The following is a 15,721-nucleotide window of genomic DNA, read 5'->3' as shown; positions in this document are numbered from 1 at the left end:
GTTTCTCAGCAATCATTTTGTAGTGCTTACTGTATACCAGGTGGGTAAGACACAACCCTGCCCTCAGCGAGCACAGTGCAGTGGGGAGCAGACCCAGGACTCCAACAAGGGTTAACTTAACCTCTGTGTTACCAGGAATCCTTCCAAGCTCCCAGCCAGGGACTATTTCCTGAGGGGATTTTTTTTTAGCAGCCTAATTTTCACCAATGGGATCTGTTTTTTTACATATCATCCGAATCAACAACTTGAAATAAAGAATGTGCGTTTTAAAGAGCACATTTCTTTTTGTGTCACCAGAGGGGACCAATATTATTCTGCAGGAAAGAGGGCTCTTTGTTTCAGAGTAATTTTAGCCTCTGAGAACCTGAAAAAGGTGATACTGAAGGGCCCTTCAGTGTAACCCAATGGTTCTCAACTCTGGCTTCATTATCAGAACCACCCTGAGAACTTGAGAGAAATCAAGCTGCCTAGGAGCCACCCCCAAGTCCCCAAGGATTCTGAAATCACCGGTCCTTGTTGAAAGATAGGCATCTGGAGTTTCTGGAAGGTGTCACATGATTCTAATGTTAAGCCAAGGCTGATAATGACTGGAACCCCTGCAGTGCAATTTGCAGATGGAGAAACTGAGGCTGAGTTTGTCGGAGGTCGCACACTGAGTCTGAATCAGTTGCAGCAGAGGCTATGGGGCAGACCCCACACTGCAGCCCTTCTCCCTCTGTTCAGAATCCCCCACATGGATCATGTTCCCAGTCTATCTGCATATCCCCTGGTCTGCAAGGCCAGGTTTGTATGCAAATAAGTAGTTGGCAAAGTTTGCCATTAGAGTTAACAACAAGCCCCAAAGTTGAAAGTTTAGCGTTTCTGTTCCAGTCGCCATCACCTAGTTGGGCCCTGGGTGAATGGGAGAGTACAGGAGTCTGGTTTTTCCACCTGCATATGCTGGAGGGCCCCTGGGCACAGGGTGGGGGATGATCCTATGCTGCTGAGACATCAGAAGCAAGTCCTCAGACCCTGCTTAGGAGCTGACCAGTTAGGCTAGACACACCCACACACCTAGAGCATCACACTAACACAAGCAATGTTGTCACCCAGTGTCTGAGCCCACTGGGGTGCTTGAAGGGGAGGAAAGTACTCATGGAAGGCTTCCTGGAAGAGAGATCATTCAAAGTAGATTTCAAAGGTGGCTAGGCCTTTGTTGTTGTTGTTGTTAAGTGCCATGGAGTCGATAGGCCTTAGGCATGTCAATTTGGTAGAGGAAGAGGAATACCACCTTCCAACTGGAGGGCCTATTGTGGAGCAACAAAAGCATACATCTGCCTAAAGCACGTACACAAATGTCATGAATGAACCTTGGAAACATTATTCTGAGTGGAAGAAAAACCCAAAAAACAGAGGATCACATGTTATATGATTCCGTTTATATAAAATATCCAAAATAGGCAAATCTAAAGACAGAAAAGTAGATTTGTGGTTGTCTAGGACTGAGAGGGGGGCAGGATAAGGGGTTTCTTTGTTGTTGTTGTTGTTAGGTGCCATCAAGTCAGTACGACTCATAGCAACCGTATGTACAACAGAACGAAACACTGCCGGATCCTGGGCCAACCTCACAATTGTTGCCACTCTTGAGCCCATTGATGCTGCCACTTTGCCAATCCATCTTGCTAGGGGTCTTCCTCTTTTTATATGACCCTCCACCCTGCCAAACATGATATCCTTCTCCAGCAACTGGTCCCTCCTGACAATAAGTCCTAAGTATGAGACACAAAGTTTGGCCATCCTGGCCCCCAAGGAGCACTCTGGCTGCACTTCATCCAACACAGATCTGCTTGTTCTTTTGGCAGCCCATGGTACGTTCAATATTCTCCAACACCATAACTCAAAAGCATCAGTTCTTCTATGATCTTCCTTATTCACTGTCCAGCTTTCACATCCATATGAGGTTATTGAAAATACCACGTCTTGGGTCAGGCACACCTTAGTCCTCAAGCTGACATCTTTGCTCTTCAACACTTCAAAAAGGTCTTGTGCAGCAGATTTGCCTAACGCAATATGACGTCTGATTTCTTGCCTGTTGCTTCCTTGAGTGTTGATAGGTAATCCAAGAAGAATGATGTCCTTGACAACTTCAGTCTTTTCTCCATTGATAAGAATGTTGTTGATTGGTCCAGTGGTGAGGATTTTTGTTTTCTTTATATGGAGATGTAATCCATACCAAAGGCTGTGGTCTTTGATCTTCCTCAGTAAATACTTAAGTCCTCTTCACTTTCATCAAGCAAGGTTGTATGATCTGCATATTGCAGGTTGTTAATGAGTCTTCCTCCAATCCTGATGCCACATTTTTCTTCATATAACCCAGTTTCTCGGATTATTTGCTCAGCATACAGTTTGAATAAGTATGGTGAAAGAATACAACCCTGTTGCACACCTCTCTTAATTTTAAACCACTGGAGGACAAAAATGTTCTTAGTTTGTGATGATAAAAAGCATTGAGTTGTACACTTTAATTTGGTGACTTGCATAGCATGTTAACCATATAACAGCAGTAAAGTTGTTTAGTGAAAAAAGCCACGAATACAGGCAAGCCCAACCCCGCATGCTGTGGGGTTTACCTGCAGGCAGTGGACATATAGGAGATCCTGGGCAGGAGAGGAGGAGCCAGGAGGAATCAGACCTCCAGACTGGAAGACAGACTAGGGACTAGATTCAGGAGCAAATTCCTGGTGCTGAATCTGCTTAGCAGTGAGGGGAGAGCATGGTTGGAGTGCAGTGGACATGGGTTTGAAACCTTCCTTAATATCCAAAGGGTCCTGGGCAGATCATGTAACCTTTCTGCTGAAGGGGAAGCACCCACATACAGGAATGATTTACTTATTTCACGGCACAACAGCTAAGTGCTACGCTGCTAACCGAAAGGTTGGTGGTTCGAACCCACCTAGTGACTTAGTAGAAGAAAAGATCTCAGGATGTGCTCCTATAAAGATTACGGCCTAGAAGCCCTATGGGGCAGTTCTACTCTGTCACATGGGGTTGCTACGAGTTGAAATCAACTCAGTGTCTCTGTCTACAAGGCAGAGCTAAGATGAGCCTGAAGTCACTAAGCTACAAACTCTTCAAGGCCAGACATTGATGTGTCTTTGAATCTTTGTATCTCTAGCCCCACTGCACAGACCCTGGCACAGAATAGGTACCCAGTGAGTGTTTGTTGAATGAATGAATGAAATAATTGAGCCAGGGGATTCATTGTAAGCAGCCCTTCAGCATCTTGGATGTCCAAGGTCACTATGGTCAAGGACATGGAAATATCCTATTTCTAACTTTAAGGATTCTCCATCATGAAATACCTCAGCTGGGCCTGGCATGCAGTAGGCACACAATAAGTGTGGGATGAACTCCTAGCAGGCCTGCTTGGCACAGGTGGCACATGTGCTTTGAATTCAGAACTAGGACTCCCCCAAGTTCAAGTGCTGCCCAGGGTGTGTCACAGAACCTACGTGAGGCTCCTCCCTCAGGAACAGAATGGAACAAATTATGCTCAGTTCCACGGTTTGCCTTGAGCATTAGATGTGGCGCCATGTGAAACATTGAGAGTCTCCAAGCACTGTCCCCAGCAGAGAGGCTTGATGAGTGTGATCGGGGTAGGAAACTGGGTATCATTTTGGTGCCATGGAGCAGTGTAGTAGGCCCGCTGAGCCAGAGGGATGGGCTATGTGGCTGGGGTACCATGGGCTGCCAGCTACACCACTTCCCGGCTCCCGGTGGTTTCTTCCTATCAGCCTGCATATTTCATGTGCTGCCTCTCCACACCAAATAAATAAATAAAGGCCTCTCGGAGTGTGGGGAGCTGAATGCGGCATCTGCAGAGCTGCCGTCTTCAAAGGGCCAGTGTGGGGATGTGGGAGCCCCCAGCCACTGCTGCTACCTCCAGAGTTTGCTGATGTGACATTTAGGGTTCCAATCAGCTGGCAGGCAACAGCTGTGGGTGCGCAGCATGATGCCCCCTAAATGGCAAGCCCCGGTGTGAGTTTCATAGCCCCTGTTTCCACCCCACAATTAAAGGAATGCAGGCAGAAGTGTGGGCTCCAGGCTTCCTGCTCTCGGTTTCCTGAGTGTTGATGAGGGGTCAGCAGGGCACCACTTGTAAGCACCTGAAATCCCTGTGCTGTGTCACTTCACTATCTATGGACACTCTGCTGGCCAGATCTGCAGTTCTTGGGATCCACTTGCATGGAACCCCAGTGTCTAGGGACAGATGGCCACACCTCTCTGCAGTCACTACATTCAGGAGGCACAGATGGGCCATGGAGTGAACAGCTCAGCATGGAACTGTTGCTTCTGTAGGTCCCATCACTGGCCAGATCATGGCTTGAGTATACTGGTCAGTCGTTGGGTCTGCATTCTATCAGATCAGACAGACCATGACATTGTGGGGGAAGTAGAAAGGATGTTCTGTAAGACTCAGGATCATAGTTTCTGAGGACACTAAGATCAGTTGGCATAACATAGTCCACAAAGACAATGTTCAACATTTGGTGAGTAGTGACTGGGTTCTTAAAAGCTTATAGGTGGCCATCTAAGGTGCAACTCTTGGTCTCTCCCCATCGGAAACAAAGAAGAGTGGAGAAAATCAAAGACACAAGAAAACAATTAGTCCAAGGGACTAATGGGCCACTTGAATCTCAGCCTGAGCTGAGAACTAGATGGTGCCCAGCTACCATTACTGACCTCTCTGAAAGGAACCACATTAGAAGGCCCTGGGTAGAGTGGGAGGAAAATGTGGAACAAAACTTAAAATTTAAAAAAGACCAAGCTTACTGATCTAACAGAGACTTGTGGACCCCCAGGACGATGGCCTTAGATACCTTTCCTGCCTGAAACTGAACTCTCCCCAATGGCTCAACATTCAGCCAGACAAATGTCCACTCATCAGAACAATCAACCATAGAAGATCAAAAGGGCAGCATTTGCCTAGAGATAAAGCCCAGAAGGCAGGAAGGGATAGGAAAGAAGGGCAAAGGAAAATGGGAAACATAGGAAGGAAGTGGAAAGAGTCCTGTTACTTCATGGAACTCACAATCAATGTCACAGACAATTGAGTGGAAACCAGTTTACTCTGTAAACTTTCACCCAAATCCCAATAATGTGGGAGGGAGGGTCAAAGAAAGGGATGAGAGGCTCACGTTGGAGGGTGATGATCTGTCTTTGTCTTCATGTCTCTAGGGCTATGCTGGGGCAGAAGGGAACAGAGGTGCCTGTGTGGCCCTACAGGAGAAAGCCCAAAAAACAAATAGGGAAGAGATACAGGGAGACAGAGTTCAGCTCAAAGACCTAGAAGTCATTGTAACAGGCAGAGGGCCGAGCTATGAGTTGGGGAAGTGTATGTTCCTCATGCCTCGAGGGGTGCGGCACAGGATGAATGACTAATTGATGAGACTTATGGCTGTGTGTGCTCCGGCCCAGATCAGAGTTAGAGGGTCTCTGATTCTAACTGGGGAGCACTAGGGGAATCAAAAGCCTGCAGGATTATAGCCAAGGTCTGTGAAGGGAATGTGACACTGGACTGGAGCACCCACAGGGAAATGCAGAACCCTATCTAACCACCTAGTGTTACGCTGTAGGATAAATAATGGACAGCTAACCACAAGGCCTGCAGTTCAAATCCACCAACTGCTCCTTGGAAACAGGATCGCTATGAGTCAGAATCGACTCGATGACCTTAACAACAACCGTCTAACAGCCACTGTCTCTTGCTCCCCACAGACCGCAGGGAAGTGAAGGTGGGAGAGTACAACGCAGTGGCCGACACTCTGGAGATCATCAATGACACCATCAGGTTCCAAGGTAAGGCGGTGGGCTTCTTGGAGGAGGGGACCAGGACATTGTCTGGGAATTGGGGACAAACTCAGATTCCTTGGCTTCATGGATAAGAAAAAACATCCTATTTCCTCAAGACAGATACTCACTTGGTGGGCACAGGGTCCCCATCACTCACAGGGGTTCCATCTCTGGCACAGTCACTGGATTTGAATGGAGTTTGGGATCACTGAGGAATCTCTGTTTAAACCATCAGGTGCCCAGTTAAATTTCAGTTTGTCTGAGTGTGTAGTCAGGCCTGTAACCCTCTCAGTCCTTCTACTAGAGAACTCCTCCTCAGCTTCTAAAACCAGGCCAACTGCCACCTCCTCTGGGTAGCCTTCCATGTCTGTGCCTCAGCTAATAGCTCCCTTTTTGTTTCCATAGCATGCCTTGTCCCATGGTTGCTATTATTTTGCACTGAAATTACTGGTGTTTTTTGAACCATGTGCTCCCTAACTGAATCCTATTTTGACTTTAAATTCCTATCGTCAGCCAGGATCTGGAATGTTCCAGATACTTGGTGATATTTGATGCAAAAATGAACATAATGATTGAACAAATGAATGAAAGAGTGGCTGGGTGCATAAACAAATGAATGAGTGAGCAAGGAAGTGGGTGAGGAGTGGATGGATGGAAGAATGGGTGGATAGTGGGTAGATGGATGGATGGGTTGGTGGGTGGATGGATGAGTAGGTAGATGGATGGATGGGTAGGTGGATGGGTGGGTGGGTGTGTGGATGGATGGGTGGGTGGATGGATGTGTGGGTAGATGGATGGATGGGTGTATGGATGGGTGGGTGGGTAGATGAATGGATGTGAGTGGGTGAGTATGTGGAGGGTGGTGGATGTGTGGGTGGGTGAGTGCGTGGGGTGGGTGGAATGGACAAGTATAGCCCCCTCAATGGATAGCAGTGGTGAAAGCTGCCCCACAATGGAACCCAGGTACTGTTATTTGAACCAATGAGCGCCAGGTGCCTTTCTGTATCTAGAATTCCTCCTTAAAAGCAGGTCCCCACAAGAGAAGATTCTTTTATGGGCCCTCTGTTAGATTTTGTCATGTCCCTGCATATTCATTGGATCTAGGAGATTAAGCTTTGTGAACATGGCAAAGCATAGATCCAGTCAGCCTCAGGGTGGTGGTCTCTGTTCCAGGAGGCCTCACACTCCATCTGAGGGAGCATGTCATCACACATTACCTCACAGAGCCACACAGAAACTCTGAAAGGTGATGTGCAAGTCCTCTTATTAGAATTCACACAGCGTCTAAGGGGAGAGTCTATTCTAGCCATAAGACTCGACTCCCAAGATAGGCCTGTCTGCTTCCAAATAGCCGAGACCTAGTATTCTGGAAAATATTCCAGGTTTACAAATTGAAGGAAAGACTCTAACCCAAAATCAACAAAAGACACATAACAAAACTGAAAGATAAACACAAATTGAAAAAAACAACACACAAAAACCAGTCAGACTTTTCGTCGGAGGGTCAAGGATTTGTTTCCCTGTTCAGATGCAAAACATGATTTTCACTGCTTTTTGACTAGAATGCTGAATCCATTCAATAAGTAAAGAAGAGCCTCTTCAATGGTTGGTGCTAGGATTGTATTTCCACACCCAGAAAAATGAGACAGGATCCATGCTTCACACCATGGTGGTGGTGGCTGTGTGCTGTGGAGTCGATTCCAACTCATAGTCGATTCCGACTCATAGTCGATTCCGACTCATAGCGACCCTGTACAGGGTTTCCGAGGCTGTAAATCTTTACGGGAGCAGAACGCCTCATCTTTCTCCTGTGGAACAGCTGGTAGTTTCGAACTGCTGACCTGGCGGTTCACAGCCCAATTCATAACCACTATGCTACCAGAGCTCCTTAGGGTTAAACTAATTCCAAATGGATTAAGGACCTAAATGTGCAAACTGAAACCATAAAACTCTTAGAACAAGCAGGGACAATACTGTCAGACCTAACTTTCAACAGTGGATCATCTAATCTAATAACAGAAGCACAAATAGCAAAAGGCAAAATAAATAAATGGGGCTTCATAAAAATGGAAACTTTTATTCATCAAGACTTTACCAAAACTGTGAGAGAGAAAAAACAAATAAGCTAACAACTGAAAGAATTCATCAGAAAACATATATCTGACAAGAATCTAATAATCAAAATATATATAAAACTTGGACGATTTAACAACAAAGAGACAACTCAATCATAAAATGGGCAAAGGACTTAAAAAGCTATTTCACCAAAGAGGGCATTCAAATGACTACCAAACACATGGAGAGGAATTGCTCAGCCTCACTAGCCATCAGTGATGCAAATCAAAACCACATTGAGAGACCATTACACCATTTCACTCCCACTAGAATAGCTAAGGTTTTTATAAACATAAGACATGTTGGCAAGGAAGAGGGGAAGTTGGAGCCTTTCTTCACTACTGGTGGGAATGCAAAATGGTACAGCCCTTGTGGAAACCAGTGTGACAATTGCTCAGAAAACTCAAAATAAAACTACCATGAGGTTGTCGGTGTTGTTGTTAGGTGCCACCAAGTCAGTTCCAACTCGTAGGACAATAGGAAGAAACAGTATCCGGCCCTGCACCATCTTCACAATTGTTGTTAATTTTGAGCCCATTGATGCAGCAACTGTGTCAATCCATCTTGCTGAGGTTCTTCCTCTTTTTACCTAACCCTCCACTTAAACAAGTATGATGTTCTTTTCCAGGATTGGTCCCTCTTGAGAAAATGTCCAATATATGTGGACATGTTGTCACCTTCCTCCCTTCTAAGGAGTAATCTGACTGTACTTCTTTCAAAACAGATTTGGTTGAAGTGTCAAGGATTTCATTTTACTTGGATCATCAATTGATGCCCATGAAAGTAGTAGTCACCAAAAGACCTTTTTAAAGTGTTAAAGAACAAAGATGTCACTTTGAGGACTAAGTTGAGCCTGATTCAAGCCATAGTATTTTCACTCACCTCATATGCATGTGAAAGCTGGTTAACGAATAAAGAAGACTGGAGAAGAATTGATGCATTTGAATTATGATGTTGGCAAAGAATAATGGAAGTACCACAGACAGCCGGAACTACCATGTGTCCCAGCAATTCCATACATATGTATATAAAGCTATATATTCCCAAAAGACTTGAAAGCAGAGACTCAAAAAAAGATGTATGCACATCAGTGTTCATTGAAGCACTATTTACAATAGTCAAAAGGTGGAACCAATCTAAATTCCCATCAACAAATGAATGAATAAACAAAGTGTGGTACGCACATACAATGAAATGCTACTCAGCCAATAGGAGTAATGAAGTCCTGATACATATTACGGTGTGGATGATGACACGGTGTGGATGATGACAGCTTGAAGACATGCTGACAAAAGGAACCAATCATAGAAGGACAAATATTTTATGACTTCATTTATGTAAAACGACAAGAAAAGGCAAATGTATAGAGAACAAAGTTTATTGGTAGTTACCAAGGGTGGTTATCAGGGGTAGAAAAATCCTGGAGGATGCTATAGGATATTTACTGGACTGCTAATCACAAGGTCAGCAGTTCAAACACACCAGTTGCTCCTTGGGAGAAATGGGGCTTACTGCTCCCATAAAATTTTACAGCCTCAGAAACCCTATTGAGGATCACTATGAGTCAGAATTGACTTGATGGCGGTGAGTTTGTTTTGGGGGGCTACCAGGGGTAGGAAAGAATGTGAAAAGCAGGGATAACAGTGGTGGAAAAATAGCACTAATTAAGGGTAGGTTTACACAGCCTATTATTGTAATTACTGTTGTAAAGTTGTACATCTGTAAAAAGTTGAATTGGCAAAAGTTGTATGATAGATAAAAATATTTACAACAGTGCCAAAAAAGAGCAGCTACTGAGCATGCTCATATACAGCCAAACGCCTCATGAGCTTTTGGTTCCTTAGTTTGGAGGTTTGGGTCATGGTTTCATGGGCCATCCCAGTTATTTGTCCTAATAATATCATTAGTGCTTCTGTTCTACCCCCTAGTTCATTGTATGGTGCTTGGGATCCTAAAAGCTTGCAAGTAGCCATACAAGACACGACAGCTGGTCTCTATTCACCTGGAGCAACAAAGAAGGAGAATCAGGAATAAGAGGGTGATTTGGAATGTGTTTCTCTGCTATTCATAGAGTTTTCAGTGACTAGCGATTCGGAAGTAGTTCGTCACTCTTTCTTCCTATGGCACCTGACAACAACCACAACATGGAATGTGTGGCTAATTGCCTCCATGAACAGCTGCCTCCTTTGCCATGAGGCCAGAAGAACTGGATGATGCTTGGCTACCATTTCTTTCTGAACATTTTGATCAAAGATTCTATAGACTAATACTTATCAAAAGGGGGAAAATGCAGAACAGAATTCACATTTTCATGGACTCTAGCCATGAAAGGTAGATGATGCCCTGCCATTATTGCCCTGAGATCATCTTCAAACCTTAAGCCAAAAATATCCCGTGAAGTCATTTAAAAACCAAACAGTAGTTTCGCTTCACTGTAAAAATGATCTCCCTTGAGTATAATGCTATTTTTTTTAATTTTTTATTATGAATTGAGTGAAGGTTTACAGACTAGATTATCAGTTTGACATTCTACAGATCATTCACTTCGTTTCATCTCAATGACTGCAGTCCCTTCCATATAAAATCACTGATCCCACTTCCTCCCAGTGTATCTTCTTTCCTTTCCTCCTCTCCCATCCCTTCTGAATTTTGTCCTCTGGTAAATGCTGCTCTTTTCATCTCAAATGACTGACTATTCTGTGGTGTACATACCTTATTAGTTACTATTGCTGTCCCCCATATTTACCGATTACTGACCGTTCTGTGGTGTACATACCTCACTAGTTAGTATTGCTGTCCCCCATATTTACCGATTACTTGGATGAAATTTGAACCACACAGGCAAGTTCAGTTCCAGATCTGAAGGATGGCAGAGTCTCAGGGCTCCACCAGTCTTTATCTGATTAACAGGCCTGGTCTTTTATAAGATTTTGAGTTTTTTATAACATTTTCTCCCACTCTGTCCAGGACCTTCTAATGTGATCCCCTGAGAGCAGTAGGTCACAGTAGCCGAGCTCATATACTTTTTAGGGTCTCAGGATCAGGCAGACTGATTGATGTTCAAATGGTCTAGTAGTCCATTAGACTAATTGTTTCTAAGCATCTTTCATTTTCATTCCTTTCTTTCCTCCAGACCAGGTGAGACTAATAGCTGCACCTTGTTGTTATTAAGTGCCATCTGGCACTGTGAGTTAATGTGCTGGACTGCAAAGTCAGTTTGAACTGCAAGGTCGGCGGTTCAAGCTCACTAGTCACTCCTTGGAAATCCTATACAGGGTCACTTTGGGTCAGAACCAACTCGACGGCACTTAACAACAACAAACAACAGTTGGCTCCAACTTATAGTGACCCTGTATAATGTTTCCGAGCTTTGTGGGAGCAGAAAGCCTCTTTCTTCCACAGAGTGGCTGGTGGGCTCCATCTTCCACTGACGTTGTGGCTCGAAATGCATTCAGCACAAAACACTGCCCGGCCCTGCACCATCCTCAGATTGTTATATTTGAGCCCATTGTTGTTGTCACTGTGTCAGGGACTAAGGAGAGGTGAGGGTCGAGCCCCAGCAGGGCTGTGAACAGGAAAGGCTCTGGGAGCTGAGGAAGGTCTGAGAAGTAGGAGGTGGGCTGAAAGCAGCTGCCTCCTGAGTTCTCCTGCCTGAGGTAGGGTTTCACTCAGTGATGAGCCAGGTGAGTCTGTGAATTAACCATGGTCTTGGATGAGTGCTCAGCCCTCAGCTCTCTTATTAATCCCTGCACTAGCGCCAACAAGTTTTTCCACCCTCAGTCTTGTTGTTAGCTGGCATCGAGTCGGTTTGACTCATAGAGACCCTACACACTCAGAACAAAACGCTGCCTGATCCTACAACATCCTCACTATTGTTACATTTGAGCCCATTGTTGCTGCCGCTGTGTCAGTCCATCTCATTGGGGGTCTTCCTCTTTTTCACTGTCCCTCCACTTTACCAAGCACAATGTCCTTCTCCAGGAACTGGTCCCTCCCGACAACATATCCAAAGCACAAGAGACAAAATCTTGCCATCTTCACTTTTAAGGAGCATTCTGGCTGTACTTCTTCAAAATCAGATTTGTTTGTTCCTCTGCTAGTCCACGATACTTTCAATATTGTTTGCCAACTTTATAGTTTAAATACATCGATTCTTCTACAGTCTCCCTTACTCATTGTCCAATTTTCACATGTATATGATGTAACTGAAAAGACCTGACTTGACTAGAGCTGGGAGTGAAGTGTTCAGCTGATATGAAGGGAGGGGAGATGCACAAGAACACATATACTTGCAGATAGTACCATTGACCTAGCTTCAATGGCTGGATGAGCAGAACTCGACTAGAGGAAGAAAGAAGAGGAAAAAAAGAGTAATCTACTACTACAGTTTGATGAACTTGACCTATACTTATGGATATAGTAGCTCAAAAGAGGCAATGAATCTTTACAGTGAAGATCATTCCCACCCCCTCAGTATACAGGGTTGACAGGGATGGGCAACTTAGACACTGGCTACCCAAAATTGGGGGGGGGGGTGGTTTACAAAGTCAAGAAGTGACTGGCTTACAAGCTTACAAGCTTTAAAGAGGGATCCTAGTTTCAGAGGATGCGGGGGAAGGTAGAATCTCCACTGAGTGGTCTCCAACCTGTCTCGACAGGGTTGATGAAAGGAGATGGGGATCAGACTTGTGGCTCAATAGTGAATGATTGCTATCAGGACTGACTGTGAGGGTTGGAAATGTAAAGGTAGACGTTTTGTAACAAAAGGAGGGGAGTGTTTGATCTTGCAGTCCAGGAGTGAGGATCCTGGGACCATCAAAGGAGAAGAGCGGAGGGCGGGACCCTATCCAGAGAAGCAGTGACACCAGAGATGGAGACAGATACGATGACATGGAGCGATGGAGCAGCTGGGGACTCTGCACTCAGGGAGGAAGAGGGGCTGTGTGCTGAGGGCCCAGGGGCAGGCTTGTGGGGTGTATCCTTTGGTTGCTTGATGATGCATGGAAGGAACTGTAATCATTCCAATGAAAAAAAAATAGTATAAGATGAAGTAAAGCTGATGTTTTCCCATGTAAACTATCACTCAATTCACAATAAAACCTTAAAAAAAAAAAGAAAATACCTGACTTGGGTCAGGCACACCTCAGTCCTTAAAGTGATCTTTCCTCTAAAAAGGTCTTTTGCAGCAGATTTGCCTAACATAATATATCATTTGATTTCTTGACTGCTGCTTCCATAAGTGTTGAGTTGTGGATCCAAGCAAAATGAGGTTTTTAACAACTAAATTTTTGTGGATCCAAGCAAAATGAAGTATTTGACAACTTCCATCTTTTACCCCTTGATCATGATGGTATTTAATGGACCAGTTTGAGGATTTTCGTTTTCTTTACATTGCAGTGCAATCCATACAGAAGGCTGTAGTCTTGATCTTCATCAGTAAATACTTAAAGTCCTCTTCTTCACTTCCAGTAAGCAAGGTTGTGTCATCTGCATAACACAGGTTGTTAATGAGTCTTCCTCTAATCCTGATACTGTAACCCAGTTTCTAAGATGATTTGCTCAGCATACAGATTAAATAAGTATAGTGGAAAAATACAACCCGAAGCACACCTTTACTAATTTAAAATCACTCAGTATCCATGCCGTGTTCTGTTTGAACGATTACCTCTTGGTCTACATACCGACTCCTCATAAGCACAATTAAGCGTTCCTCATTCTTTGCAATCTTATCAATAGTAATGTCTAATACATCAAATCTGTTCTTCAGATGATTTCTAAATTCAGGTGGGTGTTAGTCAAGGTCATATTTTGCCTTTCGTGGAGTTGTTTTAATTTTCTTCAGCTTCCACCTGAATTTGCATATGAGCAATTGATGGTCTGTTTCACAGTCTGCCCCTGGCCTTGTCTTAGCTGATGAGATGGAGCTTTTCCACCGTCTCTTTCCACAGATGTAGTCAATTTTATTTCTGTGCATTCTGTCTGGTGAGATCCATGTGTATAGTCATCTTTTGTGTTGTTTGAAAAAGATATTTGCTATGAAGAATTCATTGGTCTTGCAGAATTCTATCATGTTATCTCCAGCATCGGTTCTATCACCAAGACCGTATTTTCCAGCTACTGATCCTTCCTCTTTATTTCCAAGCTTTGTATTCCAGTAATTATCAATAAATCTTGATTGCATATTAGATCAATTTCAAACTGAACAAGATGGTAGAATTCTTCAGTTTCACATCACTGGCTTTAGTGGTTGGTGCATAAATTTAAATAATAGTAGTAGTAACTGGACTTCCTTGTTTGTTGTTGTTAAGTGTCATTGAGTTGACTCCGACCCATACCAACCCTGTATAGGGTTTCCAAGGAGCAGCTGGTGAGCTTGAACCACCGACCTTGCAGTTCAAATGACTCTGCAGTCTGACGCATTAGCCCACAATCCTATCACAGACAGCATTGTACTTCATGACTGATCTTGATATTTTCTTTTTGATGATGAATGCAATTCCATTCCTCCTCAATTTGTCATTCCTGACATAGTAAGCCATGTGACTGTCAGACTCAAAATGGCCAATACCAGTCCATTTCAGCTCACTAAGGCCTAGGATATTGATGTTTATATGTTCCATTTCACTTTTTGACATTTTACAGTTCTCCTATATTCATACTTTGTCATTCCATGGTCCAATTATTAATGGATTTTTACAGCTGTTTTTCTTCATTTTGAGTTGTGCCCCATCCACAAATGAAGGTTCCAAGGGCTTCACTGCATTTGTGTCATCATGGTCAGCTCTACTTTGAGGAGGCAGTTCTTACCCAGTCAGAATTTGAGTGCCTTCCAACCTGAGGGGCTTTTGTTTTGTCACTGTATCTGACATTATCCCTCTGGTATTCATAAGGTTTTCAGTGACTAAATATTTGGAAGCAGTCCGTCTCTTCTTCTTCCTAGTCTGTCTTCGTCTGGAAGCTCTTCTGAAACCTGTCCACTGTGGGTGACCCTGCTGGTATTTAAAACACCCGTGGCATCGTTTCCAGAATCACAGCAGCATACAAGCCACCACAGTACGACAAACTGACAGACGAGTGATGGTAAAAGCTGTTTATTGTTGTTGTTAAGTGCCATCAAGTTAGTTCCGACCCATAGCGACCCTGTATAGGGTTTCCAAGGCTGTAGAGCCATTTAGCACCTAGAAAATAGTTGCCCCTCTGTAAACTGGGTATACAATGTGTATCGTACTTTTCAAAAGTTCACTTTCTGCCACTTCACTTTTATGAAAATCCTACATTATCACCTGTTTTTGCTAAATGAATGAAATCCAAAGAAGATTTTCATTTTTACAAAGAACAGAACTAGCATTCAGCATTTGTTTTGCAGCCAGCAGTTAAATAGTCAGCACACACTCTGAGCTCTGTGAGTGGCCTCACCAAGCTCCTTCCTCAGGAACTATGCCCAGCGGCATCGCAGCATCAAGCTGCCAAAGCTGTGAATTGTCTGTGGCCACCAGATCTTAGGGTTTGTGTGTTCATTGACTTAACTTGTAGATTATTTTTTGGGTCTAGGAATGTTCAGAAGTTTTTCCCATATAAATGAATGGTAATTGCTTCTTCACTTTATACCATTTTGTATACAGAAGTTTCATAGAAAGGCCCTACTTTGAGACAGTGGGGGAAACTTGTTACCTTATCTACCTGTGAGGGCTAGCCCATGATGATCATCTAGGACAACATGTGATGCTTATTACTGGTTTACATATATGCATATACATACATATACACACACACA

At 43.9% G+C, this 15,721-nt stretch overlaps 1 protein-coding gene across 1 annotated transcript in view; it reads left to right on the top strand.

Moving 5' to 3' along the window:
• GABBR2 (gamma-aminobutyric acid (GABA) B receptor, 2) overlaps positions 1 to 15,721 on the top strand; it is a 474,372-nt gene that overhangs the window by 364,714 nt on the left and 93,937 nt on the right. Inside the window, exon 9 of the mRNA XM_006863147.1 lies at positions 5,758 to 5,838. Within this exon, the coding sequence (XP_006863209.1) occupies positions 5,758 to 5,838 (81 nt within the window). The remainder of the gene's footprint in view (positions 1 to 5,757; positions 5,839 to 15,721) is intronic.

The sequence above is a fragment of the Chrysochloris asiatica genome, unplaced genomic scaffold, assembly GCF_000296735.1.
Source record: "Chrysochloris asiatica unplaced genomic scaffold, ChrAsi1.0 scaffold00053, whole genome shotgun sequence".
In the NCBI taxonomy this organism is placed as follows: domain Eukaryota; kingdom Metazoa; phylum Chordata; class Mammalia; order Afrosoricida; family Chrysochloridae; genus Chrysochloris; species Chrysochloris asiatica.
Note: the sequence above shows the minus strand (reverse complement) of the source record. Positions and strands in the feature narration are given on the sequence as shown.